We start from the raw sequence: 23,477 nt of genomic DNA, 5'->3' as shown, positions 1-23,477 counted from the left end.
TCATATCGGTAGCAAAGCCCCAAATTGCATTGCACTCTGATTATCACAACTTGCGTAAAGCATGTGCGTGGGCATCTTGCCAGACTGCCCGTAACGATTAAGCAAAGCGGTTCCCACCGCCTCAAAAATGAGAAGAAGAAAATACAAGAGAATCCGACTCCCGTGGCTCCTCCGCCCGCCACTCAACGCCTATGTGGGTTTCTTGATACTCGCACAGTCAATCGCACCCAGCGTGTTCTTGGTCGCATCATACCAAGCCGAGTGGACCTTTCCCTTGTTGCATCCCAAGTCGACGTTGAAGATCCACAGCATCTCCGTCGGCCCGTTGGCTTCGCACTTGGGCTTCGACACCGTGCAGCTCCCCTTGAACTGCTTCAGCTCCTTCCACAGTCTGTCGCAGACCCACGGCACGTCCTCGCCCTCCTTCAGGTCCTTCACCACGATGGAATATCGGCGATATAGTGGGATGTCGAACCACTTGGTGATGGGAATGCCTCCCTTCCAGCGGCTGCATGAGGCCGAGGGTCCTTTGTCGGCTGCTTCTATCGGCTCTGCAAGGGAGAGGCAGAGAGCGAGAAGAAGGGTTTGTGTGGTTGGAAACTTCATGACGTGATGTAAGAGCTGGTCGAGGATGGTTTGGTTGTTTTGTAACGAGTGGAAGAGTCTGTGTGGGCAACGACTGTAAAAGGACCTGGTATTCCCATAAAAGAAAATAGCAAAACTTAAAAGGAGCAAGGGGAGCTTGATGGGCGCGTCAGGGCTTGCGTCCGCCACGAATGACTGCGTATTGCTACAGAGGAAAGGAATGAGACACATATCGGTGATGATATGATTCTGGATCCTTATATATACAAGCAGAACTGGGCTTGGCGACATACCGCAGGATATGTCGGGAAGTAGAGACAAAGACCAGTGTCAAAAGTCTGGTGCAACAACCCATTCAGAATCAAGGGACAATTATATGTTGGTTCCACGAGGCAAACATCCGACCTCGAAGAACATATCACGATACTGTCGTCCACAACACTTACCCTTGCCAGACTTTCTAATGATCCCCTTTCGGCCGGTTTCCGGCGGTACGACAACAGGCTTCAAAAACTGCTCAGTCCACACCGCACCGCTTTCTTCCTCTCTCGAAGTGAGGTTTACTTGTGAGATCTTGGCCCAAACCAACATTATGTCGCACACGAAACGGTTACCGGAAGGGAAATCTTGGTGTTATCGGCACGTTGCGCAATGCCTTGTTGGACATCGAGAAAAGAAGACTTCCGCGTTGATGCTTTCTTCCAACTACATGGACAAGTTCGTCCCTCAATGGCCAACACCGGGAAATGACCCTCTCTGATTGCAACTCAACTTTTCCACGTCCGGTTCTGATACTCTTTATCAGATAATCTTTCATTCCTAAAAAGTGCGGCGGTGTTGTTAGAGATTCGTGATACGAAAGGAATACATCGATTCCACAAATGACTTGCCACATACTGCCATTCCTAGAGTTTCGATCCAAATTGTGTGCTCAACTGGAAGAGCTCACAACCCCGATCGCGATAATTCCAGTATAACAGCCTGTAGTATTTGGCCCAGCCTTCGCTTCATTAACAACATCGCCAGACTTGACGTAGATGGGCTCGGAAAAATCTGTCTGCTCTCCACAAACGCGGAAAGACCACGTTCACCAACCCAACATGCCAAGGCAACACTGTGATCGACACGAAAAGTGCACCGCTTATTTCAGCTCATTCAGTCTACAACAAATTGAAACAGGTACCAGACTCATGACATAGATAGTATAAAACAAGTCCTAAACAAATCCAAATACATTCCCAGAATATCTTGTCGCTTTTACTGGGGTTCGTGGTCGTGGGTTCGCTCGTCTTGATGACTCCAGGTCATGGACTCCTCCCGGGGCTTATTCCCCCGTTCGTTAAATTTTTGCTACCGAATTGTATGAATAAAAACCAGAGTTGAGTTTATATTCTTTTACACGAGTAACATATCTTGGTTGATCCCAGCAGCTTGCTGGGCTCGGTGTACTCGGTGAACACAAGTGACGTCTCCCCCTCAGCTCACCGAGACAAGCAGGGGGATCCGATGCTGAGACCTCCCGTGTTCCCCGCCAAACCCCACCATCACCACCACCACCTCTTCAGAGGTCTCCAACTCTCCGAACCGCGCGCCTCACCTCCCACCCTCACCCTCGCCGACTGACCAACTCCCAATCTCTCCATCTCTCCCGCCGGCCCATCGCGCAAACCGACCGACGACAACCGACGCAAAATCCGAACAAAAAAACCAGAACGGGCGACCAAGATGAACCACATAACCTCCCCCAACGAACCCTTCCCGACCCCGGCGTCCCTCGCCGCCGCGACGACCTCGCACACCCAGTCCAACTTCCGCGTCTCGACCCGCAAGCTGCCCATCTCCAAGGCCGGCCCCATCGACGAGATGACGGCCTCCCTCGGCATCCCCGTCCCCGAGATGATCTTCGGCGACAACCTCGTCGCCATCGAGCACGTCCCCACCGGCTGGTCCATCTCCTTCAACGCCTACGACGCCCTCGACGGCGTCGACAAGACGGACAAGAAGATGCTCAAGGTCGCCTACGCCAAGGACTGGTCCTCGTCGCGCGAGAAGACGAGCGCCGGCATCAAGGAGGTCGTCAAGCCCTACGACTGGTCCTACTCGACCGAGTACCGCGGCACGCTGAAGCAGGACGAGGCTGGAAAGAAGCTGGAGGACACGCAGACGCGGGAGATCCCGCTCGAGCTGCTGAAGCGGCGCGACCCGATCCTCTTCTTCGACGAGGTGGTGCTCTTCGAGAGCGAGCTCGATGATAACGGCATCTCCATCGTGAGCGTCAAGGTGCGCGTGCACGAAAAGAGGATGCTCCTGCTGTGCCGGCTCTTCATGCGGCTCGACAACGTGATCGTGCGCATCCGCGACACCAGGGTCTACGTGGACTTCGAGACGGACGAGGTTATCCGGGAGTACACAGCCAAGGAGGACAGCTTTGACAGTGTCAAGAGGGTAAGTTGCTACTTGCGTTTTCCTGTGTGTTCCAATCTTTCACGAGCGTCGCTGACGGGGAGATACAGTCACTGTTCATGGAGGGCCGGTTGCCGGACGACATTACCATTGCGCTTCGCGATCCGAACTTGCTTATGAACCTCCTTCCCACCGTCGAGCGACAGGTTCAGACTGTCTCATTCAAGCAATAAGGTCTCTTTCCGTTTTTATTACATCTGGTGTCCCTCACGAGGGATTGGCGTTTCGGGATACGGGATGGATTTGGCGTTACGGGCTTCCAAAAGTAGGTATGACGATACCACAACAATGAAACAGTGAGAAGGGCTAGCAGACGACGCCACCGAGATGTGCGAATAATAACTGTTAGCTCTGTATTCCGAATTGACTGCAATTCCTCCTCCGATACGAAAGTGTTCGTCAACGCCAACCTCCTGCGAAACAACGATGCAAAGTGTAAGCTACGAACTAGACGGGAGAACCCAGTTTGCCAACGCGAGCAACTCCTCGATTTCATAAACATCACATGAAACTCCCTTTTCCTGAGCAGTCCGCGTTTCTCCTTTTGTCCCAAGGCGAAGAGAAAAAATCATAAACATCCCAAACAATCGCTGCCTTTTCGCCTTTACCGACCGTCACGATTAGGCGAGGAACCCTCTGTGACTTCCTCGAATTCCAGCTCCCAACGATCAACTTCCTTGAACTTGCTGGCGGCCTTTTTGAGCTCCTCAGCATCGAGAGTTGGGTCCTGTTCCTCCTCGACATCGAGGGTCTCGTCCTCCGCCGGGGCAAAGCTCTCCTCAGCCTCACCGGCAGCCGCAGCTCCTTCATCATCGTCTTCGACCTGGTTCTCTTTGTCCGAGAGGCGGCGACTATAGGTGCGAGCCGAAGGACGATTGCTTCTTGACGTAGTTCTGGGCTTGGGGGCTGGCTGAGCTGTCTTGCCGCCTCGAGAGGGCGGCCTATTGGCCGTGCTGCGGTTGAGCGGCGTCGTCTTTGCCCGCCGTGAGCGGGTACGTGTGTCGGTATAAGAGAGCTCATCGTCGTCTTGGGCAAGGTTTGATGTGTCGACCTCCTCGTCAGACTCCTCCATGTCGAACGCATCTCGGTTCTTCTTGCGGCGTCTTTGAGGGAGCATACCTGTCAAGTCTGCCGTCGTCACCTTCTTTTGCTTCTGCTGCTGCTTCTTCTGGGCGTTTTTGCGGGTTGCGGGAAAGTTGGGCGAATGAGTAAGAGACGGCGGTGAAGAAGCGTCAGAGATATTGCCATCTCGGTTGGGAGTTGTTAGCGAGACACGACGGCGGCGTTGCTTTGCAAGGGTGTGAATATCGGGCCATGCGTCGTTATCCTCTGAACTACTGCTCTCGGGTGGCGCCATAATCTCATCCTGATTTGGTGTGACAGGTCGCGGCATATTTGACACCCGCGGAGGAGTCATCACCGGCGACGGCAGATCGGACAACGAGGAGTCGCTGTCATCCTCGACAAGCTCGGGCTCAGGCTCTGTTCGCGAAGCCTTTCCGGGGCGCTCGTCACCATCGTGTCTCTCCACGCTTTTGCGCTTGCGAGATTTGACGCTAGACGTAGCTTCGGCCTCCCTCTCGGGCTGTGAATCCGGCGCCAAGATCTGTTGAGAGTCGGTAACCGGTTCGGCCTCAGACTCGGAGGTGGGTTCAACCGCGGGAGGCGGCTGCGTTCTGCGCCGATTGTTGATCGGCGTCGACTCAGCCTCTGGGTTGAAATCATCTTCGTCTTCGTCTCCAGATCCCGGTTCCGAAGATGGCTCAAGCGGGCGCTGGGCACGCTCTTTCTGCGCGGTACCCAGAATACTCGGCTCTCTCTGACGGCGCCTGAAGTTGCCAATGTTGAACATGGAACTGATACCGGGGGTGCTGATTCCGCGACTGCTGGGCCTGATCGGGGCGTCGTCCTTGTTGATGCTGATGCTCGGCGCGCGGCCCCGACGCCTAAAGTTACTAACACTAAAGGTCGAGGTGTCGGAGCGAGGCGCGCTCGGCGGTGCGGCAGCCGCATCGTCATCGTCGTCCAGCGTGGTGTCGAGTCCGAACAAGTCGTCGTCCATATCCAGGCCTGAAGTATCTCTTCGTTGCTTGGCCGGTGTCGCGCGCGTCTTCCTTCCCGCCTCAACTGAAGATTCGGACTTTTGTTGATCGCTCGTCTGCTTTCCCTCCGGGTTCTTGGCAGATTCTGCATCGTCGCCTGATGCGCCTTCAACCTCGTTCTGCGCCTGCCTCGTGCGCAGACTGGTGCTCCTGCTCATGCGCTTGCTCGTCGCCTCCTCATGTTCCTTCCTGATGACCGAACGTTCGCGATCGCTGTGACTGTAAATATCGCTGCCCGAGGCAGGCGCGGGACTCGATTTGTCCTCTGCCACAGCGGCAGCTACGGCGGCCACAGCTTGGGCAGGTGCGCGACGCGTTCTTTTTGGGCGCGGCATGCTTTCTCTGGTTGGTTTGTTGATGCCGGAAACAATGTTTCGATTAATATGGGAAGTTGTATGTTGATATCGTCGGCGAGGAGGTTGCGTTCGCGATTATCGGGGCTGCGGCTGAGGATGCGACGGGAATGGGGGAGGGCCGTGAAGGGTATTTTGATGTGTTGAGGCGGGACGCGTCGCGAACCTTCCAGGGTGCTCAAGTCCACGGACGGCCCTGCCTGCGGAGACCCACTCGACCTGGAGGTCCCAGCACGATCGGCCCCGCCCAGAACAGAGCTAGCGCCACAGCACAAGCCACAATTTTCAACATCACGCCGCGATTTTGTACCAGATGCAAGACCATTTCCATCTTGCAAGGTAGAATGACTCCGAGAATGTAGAAAGTTATTTCTCAAGGTGTTGCATGATACGGATTCTTTTCTTCTTTTCTAGCGTTTTTTCCTTCTACCCTTTTCTCGCAACACGGGATCCCCTTACCTTCTCTCATCCAAGACAAGGCAGTCTGAGCGTTTGGGAGAGTGACATGTTTGATTTTGAAGTCGACACTTTGACGTCTATCGGAAGCCCTTCCAAGTCTATCTAAGATATACAGTCCATATTTCCATCACTTGATCTTCTTTTTGGTATAAATATTGTTCTTACATGGTATTGTACAGTCCTTGTCGTTGCAGCATGAATCGCATTAGATGAGAGCTTGTCCCATGAACATACTCTCCTTAACCTCCTTGACCACATCCCTCTTGTCATCCTTTCCAACGAGCACAATACCTCTGCCACGACGTCCCATGCGGCCAGCACGTCCCAGGCGGTGGATGAAATCGATTGTTGTGTGCGGAACATCGTAGAGGATGACGTGGCGAACAGCCAGCGTGTCAATACCTCTAGATGCCAAATCGGTGGCGACAATGACCTTCGTGTTGGGAAGGGATCTCTTGCCCTGGCCCAGAGTCGGTGCTGCGACAGACCGCAAGGGCTCTGATGAGGTGAACGTGGCAAGCATATCAGACTGACGCATATCCTCCGTGTCTCTGTTCAATGCAACAGCATCGATTCCCTTGGAGCGCAAGTACTCGGCAACCTCCGCTGTCTTTTCGCGCTCGTTGACGAAAACCATAATACGGCGAACATCGATCTCTCCGTCAACAGGGCCTTCGTGCTTGGACGCCTCGCGGCCGATAGTGTAGATGGCGTCAGCGCATGCGAGGTTCTTGTTGTTGCGGTAGGGGTCCTTGACAACGTCGATGACACCGAGCTGTACACGACGAGGAATGGCATGCAGGTTTGGCGTCGTAATCCGGGTCATTGCAGGGAAGTTGTTTGCAAGGTAGTTGTCGAGTCTCTTGGGAATGGTTGCAGAGCAGAGAACAAATTGCTTCAGTGATGGCATGGCCCTCTCGATGATGGTTGTGGTGACAGGGGCAAAACTTCGGTCAAACAAAGAGTCCGCCTCGTCAACAACCAGGTGGGTGACCCGGGAGAGGATGTTAGGGTCTGATTCTGCGATCGAAGCAAGCAGATGAGGCGTCGCGATGACAACATCAACTCCGCGAGGCGAGTAGAGGTTGCGCTGAATCTGCAGGGCATTCAGAGTTGACGACAGCTTCTCCGACTTGAATTTGACCGCGTGCGACAGGGTCCTGGCGACGCGGCCAACCTGGTCGACAAGCTCAGCCGAGGGCACCAGGATGACGACACGGGGTCTCGCCATGGTTGGGTGAGGCTCGTCGAACGTAGACATCTTCTTGGATTTGGACGCCTTTTCCCTGGCCTTCTCCTCCTCGAACCTCTGCTTGTACGCTTGGAATTCCGGGTCCTGCTCTTCGGCGATCTTCATGGCGTTGACAGCTGGTAAAAGGTATGCGAGCGTCTTGCCGGAACCCGTCTCAGCGGCGAGCAGGAAGTCTTGCCTCTTTACGCCTCTGACCTTGAAGGCACTAGACTGGCCAAGCATGGCCGGAATAGCGAGCCTTTGCACGGCCGTCGGCTTTATGTCAACCATCCCTCTCAAGAGATCCTCGTTGATAGCGGTCTTGATGGAGGGGATAAGGTCGAACTGGTCAAACGACTCGTATTCCTGCATCTTGTCCTTCAAATGATTTCTCTTTCCATATGATACACCAGCTAAAGCCCGCTGCATCTTCAGGGCCTTTCTCGAGTCGGTCGAAGTGTCGGAGTCGCCCCTGCGAGACCTGCTTGGGGTTGAGTTTGAATTTGTCGGGCGCGGCCCGCGTCGCGCATGCACGGGAATCCTCGCAACCGTCTGATTCATGCCTCCGAAAGGGCCCTGGACAACACGCCGCGGCGACCTACCCTCTCGGGGCTGCGAGACGGTGTCGGAGAGAACCATTCGCGAGGGCGTCTTCGCCTTCGCGGCGGCGTGATAGCTGGCGCTCTGCGTAAGCCATGGTGAAGGTGTCAGTCGGGGGAACGTATGCGGGCGGAGTGATAATTGGCATCGAAGGCATGGCGATGCCAGAGTTCGTGGCGGCATCGTGGGCGTTTTGTGATGGGGTTGGTGATGAAGGAAGCTAAACACCCCTGGTTGGCGACTGGAAATTTCAGAGCCGACTTTGAGATTTCTACGCTAAACCCCCACGTCGGCGTGGCCTAAGCTCCGTGCCGACCGCACTTGGCACCAGGTCCCGTCCCGTCAGGTCTGGGTCAGGGATTTGTCTGCTTTTCTTGAAGTTGCATTTCGTAAGTTTCTCTCGATGGTTGATTTTTGTATAACGAAGCCATTTCTCACATCGGAAGTAACATCCGCCTCACAGGATATGAATCCGAAGTCTTTACCTAGGACTCTTATCTAAGAAGTACAACCTAATGCTGCTCGTCGAATTGTCTACCCTATGCAAGTTTAGAAACATGATACGTCAATGTCATTGCCGCATGCGTTTCTTAGGAGAATGCTTTGCATCTTGTAGAAAGGCCGATAATAAATCGCCACGTGCCTCGAAGCATCTCCCTTCTAGAAGGGGGTGGCAGTTCAATGGAGAAACTCTGTAGGGCTGTCAATCATCCAATTGTCCCAGCGGAATCGCCGCTTGTCTTGGCCAAGGATCACCCGCATGCCATTGTGGCTGTGGCGCTCAGCAAGGAGTTATCCGAGCTTTTCAGGCCCATCTCCCGTCCCCATCTCGCCGTCACAACCGTCCACCGCCGCCATCCTAGCCCCGTGGGACCTCCCTTCATCATTCAGCCCCCGTCTGCCACTCTACACGAGGAGAGGGTCCCCTATTCCAATAAGGTCAGCTATCCGTATCCGTACCTGAAAACGGGCATCTAGCCTCCTTTGTCCCCATCGTCGCCCGACCGACGTCAACCCTTTTTTTCTTCTCTTCTCTCGCCGTTGCTTTCTTTTTTTTCTCTTCACCGTCGCTTCATACTCCACCATCAGGCAGGACTGAGTTCGACAACTGAGGAAAGTTCAGGAAGCATGTGCATACGGAGGTGACGAAACCGAAGCAATGAGCGCCGACCTCTTGGACCTCTTCTCAAGCCCTCCTCCACCGCCGCCGCAACAGCAGCAACAACAGGGGGGCCAGTTTGGACAGCAGCTACAACCACCGCAACGACCTCAGCAGATCACAGCATCGTCGACCGATCTCTTTGACTTCGCCTCATTTTCCAGCAACAAGCCCGCCGCCCCGGCCCCGGTCCCGGTCCCGGCTCAGCAGACGCAAACTCAGACTCAGGCTCAGACGGAGCCATGGCCGGATTTTCAGGCCCAGCAACCAAGTGGTGCTGGTGGCAGTAGTAACGGGGGATGGGGCGACTTCAGCGCATTTTCAGATGGGTTTTCTTCTTCGACGCCCACGCAGCAGAAATCGCAGCCGCAGAAGCAGACTCAGCAGAACACAGACGACGATGATGACTTCGGCGACTTTGAAATTGCGGAGCCCACGCCCACGCAGAGGTCCTTTGTTCTACCACCTCAAACGAACAAGGCGCGGGCTTCTCCTCCCCCGAGGGCTCGCATTGCCCGAGCATCAACGTTCGACCTTATGTCGAACAACTTGATCGATGTTATCGACATGCCCCTGGGTTCCGGCTTGTCACCGATCCCGAGCCCGGGTCTTCCCACAAGCCCCGGTCTATCGGCGCAGCAACCTAACCGACAACCAAGCCCGGGTAACTGGAAATCGGGTCCGCTCAAGCCACCCGTTAGCCCGGGTCTTACGGCACAGAGGGGGCCGTCGCCGAAACCGCAGCCGAGCCCTAGACTCCGTGGTCAGATGCCTGACGTATCAAGAAAGACGACTCCTAAGCCAACGCCTAAGGCCGAGTCTAACATTCTCTTTGACGCGGAGGAATTTGAGCTCCAGGGCGGCAATGACGACGACGATGACGATGAATTTGGTGACTTCGAGACAGTACAAACCCCGTTCCCCGGCGACAGCGCCAGTCCGACTCTAGAATCGAACCACTCAAAGCAGAAGAAGCAGCCACAGCAACAACAGCAATCTCAGCCAGCATCCATGGATCTGCTATCCCTTGACGACGATCCTATGCCTATTTCTCAGCCTCAACCGAAGAGGCCTCAGTTGTCATCTCTGAATCTCAACGCTCCAACTTCGCCATACCCTCAGGCACCAAAAAGTCCGTCTTTCCAAGAACGCAACCCCTTCCCAGGCCTAGGACTCACCACGCCAACAAACACAGATTTCAAAACAGAAGAGAAGAATGACAAGTCTCCCACGCCCATCACCGCCTGGCCAAGCTTTGGGCAAACTTCACCTGACAAGCCGTCTACCGCCGTCAAGAAGTCCACTACTACTGCTGCTGCTAAGAAGCCCCAGGTGCCTCAGGTCGCGGAGGATCCCTGGGGTGACTTCGAGGACTTCGCGGATGATGAGCCCTCGGCCATCGACTCCAGCAAGCCCCCCGAAAGCTGGGACTGGGACGCCGTCGATAATGTGAAGCCGGCGCCGAAGCCCGCAGCAGCACCGGCAAAGGCCGCCACTCAGACAATGGGAAACCTGCTAGGGGACCCGGAACCAACGCCAGAAACCCGCGACGACGCCCCGCCGCCCATCAACATCCCCCCTCCCTCCGTCCTCCTCTCCATCTTCCCACAGCTCCTCGAGACCGCCAACACGGCCCTCTTCAAGCCCCTGACCGGCCAGATGCCCCCGGTCAAGAAGAAGATCCTCTCCGACCCGGCCACGGTGACCTTCCTCAAGGGCTACCTCGCCCTCGCCGCCGTCGCCGCCCGCGTCATCGCCGGCCGCAAGCTGCGCTGGCACCGCGACAAGTTCCTCTCCCAGGGCATGGCCATCTCCGCGGCCGGCGCCAAGGGTATGAAGCTCGCGGGCGTGGATAAGGCGCAGGCGGCGCGCGAAGACCGCGAGGCGGCGGATGTGGTCGGTGTCTGGAAGGAGAACGTCGGGAGGCTGCGGTCCGCGGTGGTGACCGCCAACTCGGCCCTAAAGAACGAGCCTCACCTCCGCGTGCCGGAGCTGAGCGAGACGATCCCCGTGTCGACGGCCAAGGTCGTGCCTACCGCGCCCAAGGCTTGCATCATCTGCGGCCTGAAGCGAGACGAGCGCGCTAGCAAGGTCGACATCGACGTCGAGGACAGCTTTGGCGAGTGGTGGGTTGAGCACTGGGGACATAGGGCGTGCAAGAACTTCTGGGTCGAGCACGAGAAGCAGCTGCGGCAGAGGTGAAGCCGGCGGATATTTTATCTAAGAGCACTCCGTATATACTGGACATAAACGACATCTTGAGCGCCTTGTTTTGTACCGGTCGGGCGGCGTATTCGCAACTACAGACACCTAGTTTAAATCACAACAGACCATAGAATACCACTCCCTCTTATCTTTCAACTTTCTGACAAAACATGTTTGTCGAAAACCGTACATCGACGACTTACTCAACACGGGGAAAAGTATGCTGCTCTTTCCATGTGGCCCCTAGTCAGTCTCGACTGCCATTGACCAGCCCGGTTTATGTGTCGTTAGTCGCTTGATAACCTTGATTGACGTTATGCGCATCTCCCGCTCGTGTCGTCTATCGGACATCAGGGTATCCCGGTCGCGGCAGAGACAACTTGCAATGCGCCAGAACATTGGAACCCATCACATGACGAAGGATTCAGAGAGTGCGGCCAAGAAATGGAGGTGATTAGCTGCAAGTACCAAACGGCCCGCAGGCCTTTTCCGCAGGCCTTTTCTTGCAAATGAATTAGCGCGCGCGCAGCGCATTAGCGAAGCCACTACTGCAACAGAGCTACGAGAGGGTTGCTCGACGGATTATTTCCCCGTGGAATCGTTGACGGCACGAGTCGACCCCTCTTGCGGCGTTCTTTGACCGACCAATCCGGATTCTGGTAAAGGCCGCGTCGTTGGTGTGGTGTCCAATTGGGTTGAATCCAAGCAGAACCCAGAGGCAGAGAACTCCAGGGAACTAAAGACGACGGATGGCCGGAATAGCAGGGCGCTGGCTGCGGCATCGCGGTGACGGTCTAAAACGCGGTCCTCCTCAATGAGGTCGCTCTTGTGCGATGGGGCAGTCAGATCCGCGTAGTCCGGGGTTTGTTGAACTGCAGCATCGAGTTACACAGCATGCTGATCCATCTTTTCTGGCAGAAGCCAAGAAGACCGCCGCACTGAAGATGCCAGATATACTGCTAGCTGCTGGGATGTGTGTACGGGTTGAGCGGTCGCGGTACACACGGACAAGGGATTTCTGATATCAAATCCGGAGAGGGGTAGAGAGGCTGGATCTATCGGGACCGTTTCGCCAACGGTGACCCGGCCGGTCGGCGGATTAATAAGGGAAAATCTTTGGCGGGAGCCAAGCAATCAAATGGACACAGGCACGCCGCACCCGCGCGATTCGTACATATCGACGACGACGACATTGCAGGGTCGCCACGATGAGAGCGGAGCAAAAGCAACAGCGAAGAGCCCTTCCTGACCAGAGCGTCCTGCACCCTGGACTGGAGGTGGGAAGGAGCCGGGCAGCCACTGGAGCTTGGGACGCTCGATGGGCTCCAAGGTCGCCCGCAGCCCTACTTGGTGCGCCTGTGCCCTGAGGAGACATCTGTCATTGATAGATACGGCGTCAGACATGGCGCCAGACCTTCTCGTCGCGTGTCGCAAGTCTGGCGGTCGACACTAGTTCCATTGGTCCATCGTAATGGTTGCCGTATGTTATTCCGACGAGGCCGGGTCAGGGACGACAGATGCCGGGAGAAAGTAGCAATGCGCATTATGTTGAGAGATTCAACCTTGAAATGGAGGTCGATTCGAGACGGTCTGGAATGCTTCTTCCCTGTCGTTTGCCCTGGCGGGGATCAGTCCGAAGAGCTCCAGTACCCCAAGAGGCCGCCTAGGGACCTTCTCCAAAGTTTGCACCCCGCCCTGGACGAGGTGTAAGTGGTGTGAGAGAGTAGAGAGGACCGGAGGAAGACACTATGCTTCGGGGACGGCTATCACGGAGATGGTTGGTAGATGGCTTCGTAAAGAGGGTGCTGTCGCTGATTGTCGCCAGTGATTGAGTGTTTGGCGATTGTACGAGCATCGCAAACTGGAAATGAGGTGGATGCGGTTTGAGACCGCTTGTGCGCAGCTTTTGGTGTCTCGTCTCGTCTGGTAGTTTGCGAAATCTGAGAGAGTAAATGGGAGTCGCAGTCGCACTTGAGGGTCCGGTCCTGCTGCGAGCGAAGTACCTCATAATACCTACTGACGATGAATGGAAGGAAGCAGCATCAAGAGTCCCGGAGGGAAAGAGCCCAGACGCTGGGTGAGCTCCATGTCGCGTGGAGGGGTCCAAGACGAGGTACGCGCCGGGTACAGCTCGGGAAGCATGTGCAGGAGGGGCAGGATACTTGCGGTGATGATGGCCCTAGCGTCCTTCCAAGTATATTCACTCCAAACTTCGCGTTGGAGATACACGTGACCTCTTGTTGCAGGGTGGGTCCGCTAGTAGCCGCCGTTGGAGTCTTGAGGCGCATCCTGCCGCTGAATCACGTACCTGCCCCGTCTCCTCGTCCATATCAAGCCCTGCAGTCGACCCAGCTCCAGCAAGAAGCTCCCCCAATTCAACCCAGCGCAACCAACTTGCCGCCCACAGAGCTATCAACCACCAAGCTTTGGACACTAAAAAAGAGTACAAGACTTCTTGTACTTGAACACACCAACTGGTAAGTACCTTCCTCGCACACTTCTACCGCCAGAAAAAAACAACTCTGTCGCACTTTCCCTCACTCCTCACTGCGCTCTTGCAAATACCTACCGACTTTTTCTCCCCCCCCAAGTCTCTGCCCGCACTTCTTTTCGTCCTTCACCTCACTCTCCACGACCAACCTCATTTCTCCCCGGCCCCCAACTCTCTTCTTCACCTCTTCACCTCACCCAAACTCTTCCAACAAACACCCTCTCCTCCGACTACAACTTGTCTCTTCCCCTCCACACTCGCACCCTTCGACCTCCTCTCTCCATCCCACTCTTCTACTCTACTCTCTCCCATCTACACCTCACCCCTCCAAATCCCGACCTCTTTTCGCTCCACCTCCCACCTCACTACCCACTACCGCCCACCAAGCGCATCTGTCGCATCGCCTCCCGCCTCCCGACTTCAACCTTCGATCCTGACGGACTGATTCCTCAAGCACAGGCACTTCATTCGCCAAGTGTTGATCGAAAATCGGTTGCAAGTCAATTTTTACCTTGACCCAAACCAGTACCGATCCCGTCTGCTTGGTTGACGCAAGTCCGACCCGCGACTTCCTTCCTGATTGCTCAAGCGCAGGAAAAAAAATACCCAGGTAATTACTTAGCACCGCACAAAACCACCCCGCCTCCCATCACCATTACCACCACCACCACCACCACTTTTGCCCGGCAGTTGTTTTGGGTCTTCTGTCAGAACCTCACCCCGTACATCTTTGGCGACCTTGCACAGGTCACTGTCTCTGCTTGAGAGACTTTCCCGTATGCATGGTCTTTTTCTGCTATGTCCCTCGTTCCTTCCCAGAAATGGTTGGACCCCAAACTTCTACGAATTTCACATTTTCACATTTTCACAAGCGCGGATTGCCAACTGACCCTCTTTACTCCTTACCAACGCGTCATTTGAAAGATGAAATTAACTAACACCTGGTTTTAGTCCTCTCTAATAGCTACGCGACCGTCGCTAAGCTATCCTCCCAACCTCTACCTCACTCCCGATTCTCGAACCGCAACTCAGTCAACATGTCCGCAGTCCACGACATTCCTGCCAACGGCAATGATCTTGCTGGCTCAATGGAGCAGCTGAAGGTTGACGACGGAGAGCCTAGACTCGGCCCTGATGGCGAGCCTGCTCCCCGTACTGAAGAGGAGTACGCCGTTGCTCAGCTTACCCTCCGTGCCATTGTCTCTTCCAAGGAGGCTGGTGTCATCATTGGCAAGGCGGGCAAGAACGTCGCTGATCTCCGAGACGAGACTGGCGTCAAGGCCGGTGTCTCTAAGGTGGTCCAGGGTGTTCACGACCGGGTCCTTACCATCACCGGAGAAATCCAGGCTATCTCCAAGGCGTATGCTATCGTGGCCCAAGCTCTTCTGGAGGGCGCCCCCGCTATGGGCATGGGAGGTGTTGTCCAGAACAACGGTACTCACCGTAAGTCTTTTGTTTCCTATCTTTTCTTTCAAAAACTAATGCTAATACCTCGTTTCAGCCATCAAGCTGCTCATTTCCCACAACCAGATGGGCACCATCATTGGCCGTCAGGGCCTGAAGATCAAGCACATCCAGGATGTATCTGGTGTCCGCATGGTTGCTCAGAAAGAAATGCTTCCTCAGTCCACTGAGCGGATCGTCGAGGTCCAAGGCACTCCCGAGGGTATCAAGGCTGCCGTTTGGGAGATTTGCAAGTGTCTCGTCGACGACTGGCAGCGTGGTACCGGCACTGTTCTCTACAACCCCGTCGTCCGAACTCAGCCTGGCACCACCACTACTGCGGGTGGAAGTGGTAGCTACTCCTCCTCCGGCGGTGGTCGCTCCTCTGAATACACCAGCCCTCGTGTCATGAGAACCGGCAACGGCGCTGACTTCAGCAACGGTGCTACCCGCCCCTACGGCCGCCGCTCCGACTCCGACGCTGCTTCCCGTGGCCCCCCCACTCATGACGAGAATGGAGAGGAAATTCAGACCCAGAACATTTCCATCCCTGCCGACATGGTTGGCTGCATCATTGGCCGAGCTGGAAGCAAGATCAGCGAGATTCGCAAGACTTCTGGTGCCCGTATCTCTATCGCCAAGGTAAGAAACCTTTTGTATCAATTGTTGGAATTGTACTAACGGATCACTGCTAGGCGCCCCACGATGAGACCGGTGAGCGGATGTTCACCATCATGGGCACGGCCAAGGCCAACGAGTCTGCTCTCTTCCTCCTGTACGAGAACCTCGAGGCGGAGAAGATGAGACGCTCTCAGGCCCCTCCTTCCGAGTAAAGGAGATAGCCATTCCCAATTCTTTTTCAGTTCGTCATCTCCGTTCCTACAATGGACTTGCAGACATCAGCCGCAAGGCTCTGGGACAGTTCTTCCAACGGCTGTCTTTTGGTCAGGGACTCGAAAAATTCGTTTTTTTTTGCTCCACTTCCCGAACAATTTTTCTTTTTTTGGGCCGGCGAATAGCCCTGGCATGAGAGAAGCACTACGAGGGTACCGGCAGGTTGCGGCCCCAGGTATCAGTTTTTCAAAGTTGCAGTCGTCTGTGCGACACATTTGCTCATTTTGGAGGAAGGGTTTTCCGGTCAACGTTTGGGCAGGCAAAAAGACATCCTCGGGTCTGCGGATCAGGATGTTTGTATGAACCTTAACGAACATATGGCAGGTGGCTATCGTCTTGACGTCTCAAGACGGTTGCTATTCATGATTCACGATCCGGGATACCTCTTAGAAGCCATGGCTTCGACAGAACATTAATAATGATTATCGGCCATCGACATCACATCAATGCACACCAACCCCTCTATCTTTTTCTCCGATTCACACCCGACGACTGGACCGAACACATCAGTGGCCAATGTATTGCTGGTCTTGGGCTATGGGAGGACTCTTGGACGCTTCTGGTATTGGCTTTATTTCCGACACCGGGAGGATTCTAGATAGTGATACCACCCATAGAAAGGCAGGCAAAAAAATACCCCTTGAGCAAGGCCGCTCAAAAAACACTAGTTTTCTGATGCATATGATGATGGTCCGAATGTGGATGTTGAAGATGTTGAAATGTCTCTCTTTGCTTGTAGTTTGTTTCTACAGTAGCTCACTTCCTACAGTCACTCCGTATCACAGCGACAGGTCCCGCCTCTTGCCGACAATTGCCACTGGACAGCAATTGACCAGACAAGACTTTGCGGTCCCGTTTGTCGAAGGCATGGCAGGTCCAGGATCAAGATGCGCTCTTCTCTTGATTGGCCAATGGTGTGCGGGGTTTTGGGTACCTGTTGTCGATGTCGATCCGGAGAAGAGGCACCGGGCTGGGCTGATTCCTGATAAGGTTAGGGGCGGTTCGCAAGCAGACAGTGGAGGGGACCCTGAAGAGGCTTGGATGGAAGGGGTGAGTTCAGGGGGGTCCAACGGGTAAACGCAACGCGAGGTAAGCTCTCCACCTTATTTTTAATTTTGGGATGAAGCCAACCTGTCATCAGTCTAGGCTCATCGACGACGACATTCTGCATCCGCTCTCCTTTTCTTTTGGATTTCCCGACGTTCTTTCTTACTACGCGCTAGACTTCGACCGAGACCTGTTTTACCCTGCCTTTCATCACCTTCGCTTCCGCGTGTGTTCATCGCGCTCTATTCGCCCTCCTGTCCCTACCTGCCTTTGCGACCGAGGTTCGATCTGCGCGCGCGCGCTCGACAAGTTTTCCGACGCAGCAGTATTTCGCAATGGCGCGCTCGAAACAGGCCACGCCCGTCAGGCGGCAGACGTCCTCCGAGTACTTCTCCAAAAATGACCTCGCGCGCACACCCAGCAACGGCGCCGCGGCACCCAACGGCAAGGCCGCCGACTCGGTCGTCGTGCCCGCCGCCGCTGCTCCCGTCGAGACCAAGGAAGCCGGCGCATTGCAGATTCTTATCGCCGTGGGCGGTATCTACGCCTCGTTGTACGTCAAGACCCTTCCTTGGACTTGAGACAAAGTGAGGACGACTCGTATGACTGACCAGCCGCGCTCACAGCTTGACATGGGCATACCTCCAGGAGAAGCTCACGACGACACCGTACGGCCCCGCCTCCAAGCCCGAGGTCTTCAAGTATCCCGTTTTCCTCAACACGATCCAGTCCCTCTTCGCCGCGACAACGGGCCTCCTCTACCTCGCCTACAGCTCTCGCAACAAGCCTTCCCTGCCGCCCGTCTTCCCCTCCCGCAAGATCTTCTGGCCCCTCGCCCTCGTCGCCGTCACCTCCTCCCTCGCCTCCCCCTTTGGCTACGCCAGCCTGAGCCACATCGACTACATCACCTTCCTCCTCGCCAAGTCCTGCAAGCTCGTCCCCGTCATGCTGCTGCACACCACCCTCTTCGGAAAGCGCTACCCGCTCTACAAGTACCTCGTCGTCGCGGGCGTCACGGCCGGCGTCGCCGTCTTCACCCTGCACTCCGGCAGCAAGAAGAAGAAGTCCGTCGTCAACCCGGACGCCAACGTCCCCTGGGGCATGCTCCTCCTGTCCATCAACCTGCTCTTCGACGGCCTCACCAACACCACCCAGGACCACATTTTCGCCACCTTCAAGGGCTACACGGGCCCTCAGATGATGTGCGCCAACAACCTCATGAGCACCGCCGTCACCCTGGGCTACCTCGTCCTCAGCCCCTGGCTGGTGCACACCGGCCTCGGTGAGTACCTGGGCATGGACGTCGCGGGCAACGCCGGGGAGCTCAAGGCCGCGCTGGGCTTCATGGCGAGGTATCCCGCCGTGTGGTGGGATGTGCTGGGCTTCTCTGCCTGCGGCGCCGTCGGGCAGGTATTCATCTGTGAGTTCTCCTTTCCCGCTTTCCCAGGCTCTCCATTTTGCTGGCCTTTGCTAACCCCCTTTGCCAAATCACAGTCTACACCCTCTCGACCTTCTCCTCCGTCCTCCTCGTCACCGTCACCGTCACCCGCAAGATGGTCACGATGGCCCTCTCCGTCTTCGCCTTCGGCCACAGCCTCTCCAACATGCAGTGGCTCGGGGTGTCCCTCGTCTTCGGTGCCATCGGCGCCGAGGCCAAGATCGCGACCGAGGAGAAGAAGGCCAAGGAGGCCGCCAAGCGCGCCGCTGCTGCTGGGAAGACGCAGTAGTCGCGAGCATGCGTTCTCGCGGGACTTACTTTGTTCTCTCCGCTTTTTGGAACCCCCCCACGTGTTGGAACGTCTTGTGATGCCGTAAAGACTCTCTTTCTCATATTATTATCATGCTGAGTTCGAAGAAGGGGAGAGAGCAGGTGTCCAGAGCTCTGAGAAGAAGCTGTTGAGCCAGGGCGGAAGAGATGAGGAGTGAGTGAGTGGGTACAGGAGAGTGTAATTTTGGTCTCAAACATCGTCGTCTTCAGCTGTGTTGAAACATTGACACGCGTAGCCGCAATGTTTTACTTCCTTTCTTTCTGTTTTATTGGTCTTCTATTGTTTACACCAAACCTTTACCGAGATATCCAGACGCCGTTCTCCGGCATATATATACATTACAAGACCACAACAGGGTCTTCTTTATCATGGCGTTGGGACGGCTTTTCTTCCATAGAACACACGCAGAGAGGGCAGTCCGCATGTCGGACGTCAAATTCAATCATCATACCGCTTACTCGCAACCGTGTGAACGTGACGGAACGTCGTGAGCTTCTTGCTGGTGGTCTTCTCTGGAAGTGAAGTGAACCACGTTGGGACTTCCTCAGACCGGACCTACATGGAGTTATGTGATCATTGCGATGAGTGCCTAGACTTATGCCTATTCATGCAAGACCGGTCGTAATCGTGAAGGGGACGGGGCGGAGTACCGTGGGCTTGCGGTGGTCGTCTCGCCTGGAGATGGACAAACATTAGACTCTCGAGACGAGATGGAGAGGATTTAGATCATGATCATGGGTGGTTAAAGGCTCATGCAAGAATTTGCTGTAAATATGAGCAGAGCGGAACATCGTGGACTGCTGATCGCCTCGTCTAGAGGTGAAGGACATTTTACTTTTGAGATGAGGAGGTTAGCAGTGTCTCATAGTCCAAGATATCTAAAGGCTGTTCACCACATGGCATCACTCAATCACAGCAACGGACAAGACACAGCTTTTTGCACACAGAGTGTGGATTCTCATTTCTCAAAGTCATCTACCTCTTCCCCTTCCACCCCAAGCCATGCAGTCATGGTATAACTTTCATCCCATCCCTTCGCCCCTAGACTCCAAATGCGTATGATGGGGGGCCCTTCGTCCGTAGACGCGCCCGCGTGCGGAAAAGACAAAAAAAAAAAGACGAAAGAAAACCTGAATGGGACCAGACAAAACTAGAAACGATGTCGGGAATCTCCCTCGAGTGACCGTTTTCCTCTCCAAGCAAGCCAGTTTCCCCGTGGGGATAATGAAAACGTGGCCTTCATGAGATACCTGTGTACCCTCCCCAACTCCCAAAACGAAGCGTGTTGTTTGAAAGCGACTGCGAGAACAAAAAAGAAATTGATGAATGAAGGCCGAACCCCGTTCCTTGAACCCTTTCCGTTTCCAAGTGGGAGAGGATTTCTCGTCCCATGTTTTCGTTCCAATATCGCGCCCGGGGGATTCGATTCTAGATTACACATTTCGGTTTATGGTTGTAGAGTACGTTTTTTAGTGCTTCGTGACGAGACCAACCGCCATTTCGCCACCTGCTGCGCTCTGAAAGGAAGGCTCGAAAAGACAAATGAAATGCCGGGTAAATGATCGCTGTGCTTCTGCAGCTTTCTCGGTTTTCGACAAGGTGATGCCGGCGTTGCTCGTGAGCTCGATGCTCAACGGCCGCCACCAATGTCCTTGTTTTCAGAACGACACAACGCCTGTAAATGCTGTTGTTCGAAAGACCGTGCTCACTTGGCGTGCGCATGTTTCGAGTGTTGGTCGCGTGCAATTTTTCCGCGAATCTCGTAAGATAGTAAGGGGTCGCCATCTGCACCCGCGACTATATTGCGCGACTAGTCGGCGTCGCAGAAATAGCAACAAGCAGCCCTAGTCCGGCCGAGTGTCGCCGAGTTAGTCCGGTCCCGGGGGCTTGGTGCTAGTCGCTAGTGGCGGTGTGTCCCGTCCTGCCCGCGGTCATAGCAGCTCGTCAATAGACCTCACAATTGGCGTTTCACCTTTTGTAGGCGGACTGCGCGGGTCGGCAACTTGGGTGGGGCGTCCGAAGGGGAAGAAAGGATCCCTAGGGAACATTGTTTCTCTGGGCGAGAACAGACCCTCGCTTGGAGTCGGCGGCACTTCGACAAATCGCATGCCAGTGAACTCGTTGTAGGAGTCGTGCAGCGGATTGTTCGTCATCGTCTCAGCTCTTGGTGACATGAGAGCCGCGTCTTCGGGTAACGCAACCGCAACGTGTCTTTCCTTGTGAGATGGTTCCTCCGGTTCGTGCTCGTGTGAAGGGCCGAGATTCAGACTGGAGAAGCCGAAGCCTCCCGTTGGGCCAAATCTGTGAGAACCAAAGCCAGGTGATGGAGGCGGGCCAGGCGAAGGCGGAGGTTTGGAGAAAAATGACGAGGATAGTGCAAAGCCAGTGTCGGATGGTGTCGGCTTGAGCTGCGGGAGTAACCGATCGACGTCAAATTTGCCGAACTTGGCGGAGTTGTTGTTGCTCTCGCTTTCTGAGCACGAAAAGCTCGATGGTGCCGATGAAGGACCAGGTGAGATTGGTTGACTGCCCGGCGTTGAGTGACCTCGTGCGCGTGTGGGGCTTCCTTTCTTCGGGCTCAAATGACCAGAGCTACCTTCATTCTCTCCAGGCAAAGGGGCCGTCATGGGCTCTTTCGGCGCAGTGTCGATCGCAGCATCCGCAGACAGTGTCAAGCGGTGCTTCGTGGGGCTGCGACCAGTTCGAGGTCGGAATGCGGATCCTGGGGGAGCCTTCTTCTTGGACACTTGCTTCTGGAAGTCCTGCAGACAGTACATGAGCTTCATGTTGGGGCTGATCCATCTGCTCTTGCCCTGCGCAGCGTAGTATGCATCGTTGACGCTCAATTCGGGGTTTTGGTAAAGACCGTAGGCGATGATGAGACTGGCGGATCGGCTTGCACCCTGTTGGCAGTGAACAAGTACCTTCTTTCCCTCCTTGGTCCTGGCCTCAATTGTTTCGCACAGGTGCATAAGGTCCTGCGCGATATCTGTGTTGTGGTCCCAAGGCATGTGGATGTACTCGGGGCGGCTGATGGAGAAAGACATCGCCTTGGGCGTCGTCGGGGTCTCGACCTTGCCGTCAGCGGCAAACTCAAATGCCGTTGAGAAACTAGCATTCGATACGGCAGAGTCGGGGATCGGGCTCAGCACAGCGGGAGAGTCGGTCATTTCCACGTCGCCCTTGGGCAGCACGGAAAATGGGTTTCTGACTTCCCTCGCAACGTTGATGACCGTGTCGAACTTGGAGGCCTCGTCCGCAGTTGGCTCCAGGTAGAGGTAGACGTTGTCTTCATAAATGGCGATGGGGCCATCGGGATATCCGGGAGTCTTTTGGTCTTCGTTGTTCTCGTTCTCGTGGTATGGCTCGAAATCGAGAGCAGCGCGACTGGCGAGCTGCGTCTTGATGGGTGAGTCCTCTTCGACAATCGTGGTGTCGAAAGAAGAGCCAACGCCGGTCTTTGTTGGCCTCAGGAACTCCGACAAGCCCGACTCATTACGCTCCAAGACCTTGGGGAATGTCATGCCACCCGGTGGGCCGAAAGTCGCCGACTTCAAGGAAGGCAGCATGTGCGGAGAAGAAGTCGAGTGCTTAAGGGCGCGTCTCTGCATGATCGGTGCCATTCCAGGTGTGCCGGGAACCTCTAGCGTATTCCGCATGACAAGATCCGACGTCTTCGTCTTGAGGCTCAGCTGACTAGGCTTGCGCTTCATTCCGGGGATGGTGGGCTTGATGAATGAGGGGGATGCGGGTTCAGACACGAGCGTCGTGGCTGTGTTGCCCATGAAAGGTGGCTGGATGGAGAGTCCCTTCATGTTCTTTGGTCGGCGCGGTGAAGGAGATGTCATCGGTCGGCGGAAGCTCGAGTTCTCAGAAACCGTCAGGGTGTTCAAGGAAGACATGGGCGGAAGCGCGCCGAAGGAAGTCGCCGGAAAGGAGGACAGAGGAATCAGGTTAACGGGCGAGTCCGGGGACGAGGAAGGCGACGGGTCCGACAGAGGGGAGGAATCACTTGTTGACAGAGTTGTCGTGGGTGATGACTCTGCAGACTCGGAAGCCTGGGTAGAAGTACTGTCGTGGTGCTTGTGCGTAAGATCCGAGGGTATTGTCGGGCGGATGTGCTGGACCGGGTTGGCCAGCGGCTTTCCAGTGGCCTCCATCTCGATCAATTTAGGGTCGACGAGGGTTTCGGTTTCCTGGGCTGCGATTGTCTCGGCGTCGAGGTCGAAGACTGACATGAAGGAGGGGATTTGATCCTCGTAGACCCTTCTTGCCGCTGCCGACGGCATGGTTTTGTGCACCTTGGGAATGGGTTGCCCGAATCCCTTCTCTCTTTCTCTCCTCTTGCGCGAAAACGTGGTGACGGCAGTCTCGGCGGACGAGACTGAGAGGGCCGAGAGTGGCACCGTGGGCGAAATGAGTAAAGAAATGGTTGCGTTTGTTTGGTGGAAAGAGCGTAATCGCGGGTTTGGTCAAATCGTGGGCGACGCTAGATCGGAGGACAGCACTGCTGAATCCCTTCACTGGTTCTTCCTCCGCGGGTTGGTTATGGTTATGTGGTGATTGTGGTTGTGGTGGCCCAGTCTCGGAAGGACCGAAGTGTTTCTATTCTCTCCTCCTCCTCGTACTCGGGGTAGTGCCGCAGCAGTACAGGTGACCAGGCTTTGCGACAGGTA

The 23,477-nt window shown here is 55.3% G+C and overlaps 8 protein-coding genes across 8 annotated transcripts; 4 read left to right on the top strand and 4 right to left on the bottom strand.

Annotated features, from left to right (window-relative positions):
- Positions 1-189: 189 nt before the first annotated feature.
- Positions 190-606, bottom strand: CkaCkLH20_08441 (uncharacterized protein; the record flags this gene model as incomplete). Its single annotated transcript, XM_038891156.1, has 1 exon — positions 190-606. The coding sequence occupies one exon, from the start codon at positions 604-606 to the stop codon at positions 190-192; it is 417 nt and encodes a 138-aa protein (XP_038743530.1).
- A 1,704-nt stretch (positions 607-2,310) lies between these two features.
- Positions 2,311-3,221, top strand: CkaCkLH20_08440 (uncharacterized protein; the record flags this gene model as incomplete). The annotated part of the gene is made up of 2 exons (XM_038891155.1): positions 2,311-3,030; positions 3,099-3,221. The coding sequence occupies 2 exons, from the start codon at positions 2,311-2,313 to the stop codon at positions 3,219-3,221; spliced, it is 843 nt and encodes a 280-aa protein (XP_038743529.1).
- Positions 3,222-3,652: 431 nt separating this feature from the next.
- CkaCkLH20_08439 (uncharacterized protein) lies at positions 3,653-5,485 on the bottom strand (the record flags this gene model as incomplete). The annotated part of the gene is made up of 1 exon (XM_038891154.1): positions 3,653-5,485. One exon carries the CDS (start codon positions 5,483-5,485, stop codon positions 3,653-3,655), a length of 1,833 nt encoding a protein of 610 aa, XP_038743528.1.
- Positions 5,486-6,167: 682 nt separating this feature from the next.
- Positions 6,168-7,950, bottom strand: CkaCkLH20_08438 (DEAD/DEAH box helicase; the record flags this gene model as incomplete). The annotated part of the gene is made up of 2 exons (XM_038891153.1): positions 6,168-7,665; positions 7,796-7,950. The coding sequence occupies 2 exons, from the start codon at positions 7,948-7,950 to the stop codon at positions 6,168-6,170; spliced, it is 1,653 nt and encodes a 550-aa protein (XP_038743527.1).
- Positions 7,951-8,952: 1,002 nt separating this feature from the next.
- On the top strand, positions 8,953-11,154 carry CkaCkLH20_08437 (uncharacterized protein; the record flags this gene model as incomplete). Its single annotated transcript, XM_038891152.1, has 1 exon — positions 8,953-11,154. One exon carries the CDS (start codon positions 8,953-8,955, stop codon positions 11,152-11,154), a length of 2,202 nt encoding a protein of 733 aa, XP_038743526.1.
- A 3,531-nt stretch (positions 11,155-14,685) lies between these two features.
- On the top strand, positions 14,686-15,924 carry CkaCkLH20_08436 (kh domain rna-binding protein; the record flags this gene model as incomplete). The annotated part of the gene is made up of 3 exons (XM_038891151.1): positions 14,686-15,091; positions 15,150-15,733; positions 15,787-15,924. 3 exons carry the CDS (start codon positions 14,686-14,688, stop codon positions 15,922-15,924), a joined length of 1,128 nt encoding a protein of 375 aa, XP_038743525.1.
- Positions 15,925-17,367: 1,443 nt separating this feature from the next.
- On the top strand, positions 17,368-18,759 carry CkaCkLH20_08435 (UAA transporter; the record flags this gene model as incomplete). The annotated part of the gene is made up of 3 exons (XM_038891150.1): positions 17,368-17,585; positions 17,659-18,452; positions 18,527-18,759. 3 exons carry the CDS (start codon positions 17,368-17,370, stop codon positions 18,757-18,759), a joined length of 1,245 nt encoding a protein of 414 aa, XP_038743524.1.
- A 1,973-nt stretch (positions 18,760-20,732) lies between these two features.
- Positions 20,733-23,090, bottom strand: CkaCkLH20_08434 (dual specificity phosphatase; the record flags this gene model as incomplete). The annotated part of the gene is made up of 1 exon (XM_038891149.1): positions 20,733-23,090. One exon carries the CDS (start codon positions 23,088-23,090, stop codon positions 20,733-20,735), a length of 2,358 nt encoding a protein of 785 aa, XP_038743523.1.
- Between the last annotated feature and the right edge of the window lie 387 nt (positions 23,091-23,477).

This window comes from Colletotrichum karsti (genome assembly GCF_011947395.1).
Source record: "Colletotrichum karsti strain CkLH20 chromosome Unknown Scaffold28, whole genome shotgun sequence".
Taxonomy (NCBI): Eukaryota; Fungi; Ascomycota; class Sordariomycetes; order Glomerellales; family Glomerellaceae; genus Colletotrichum; species Colletotrichum karsti.
The sequence above is the reverse complement of the archived record's forward strand: the minus strand, read 5'-3'. Positions and strand labels throughout refer to the sequence as shown.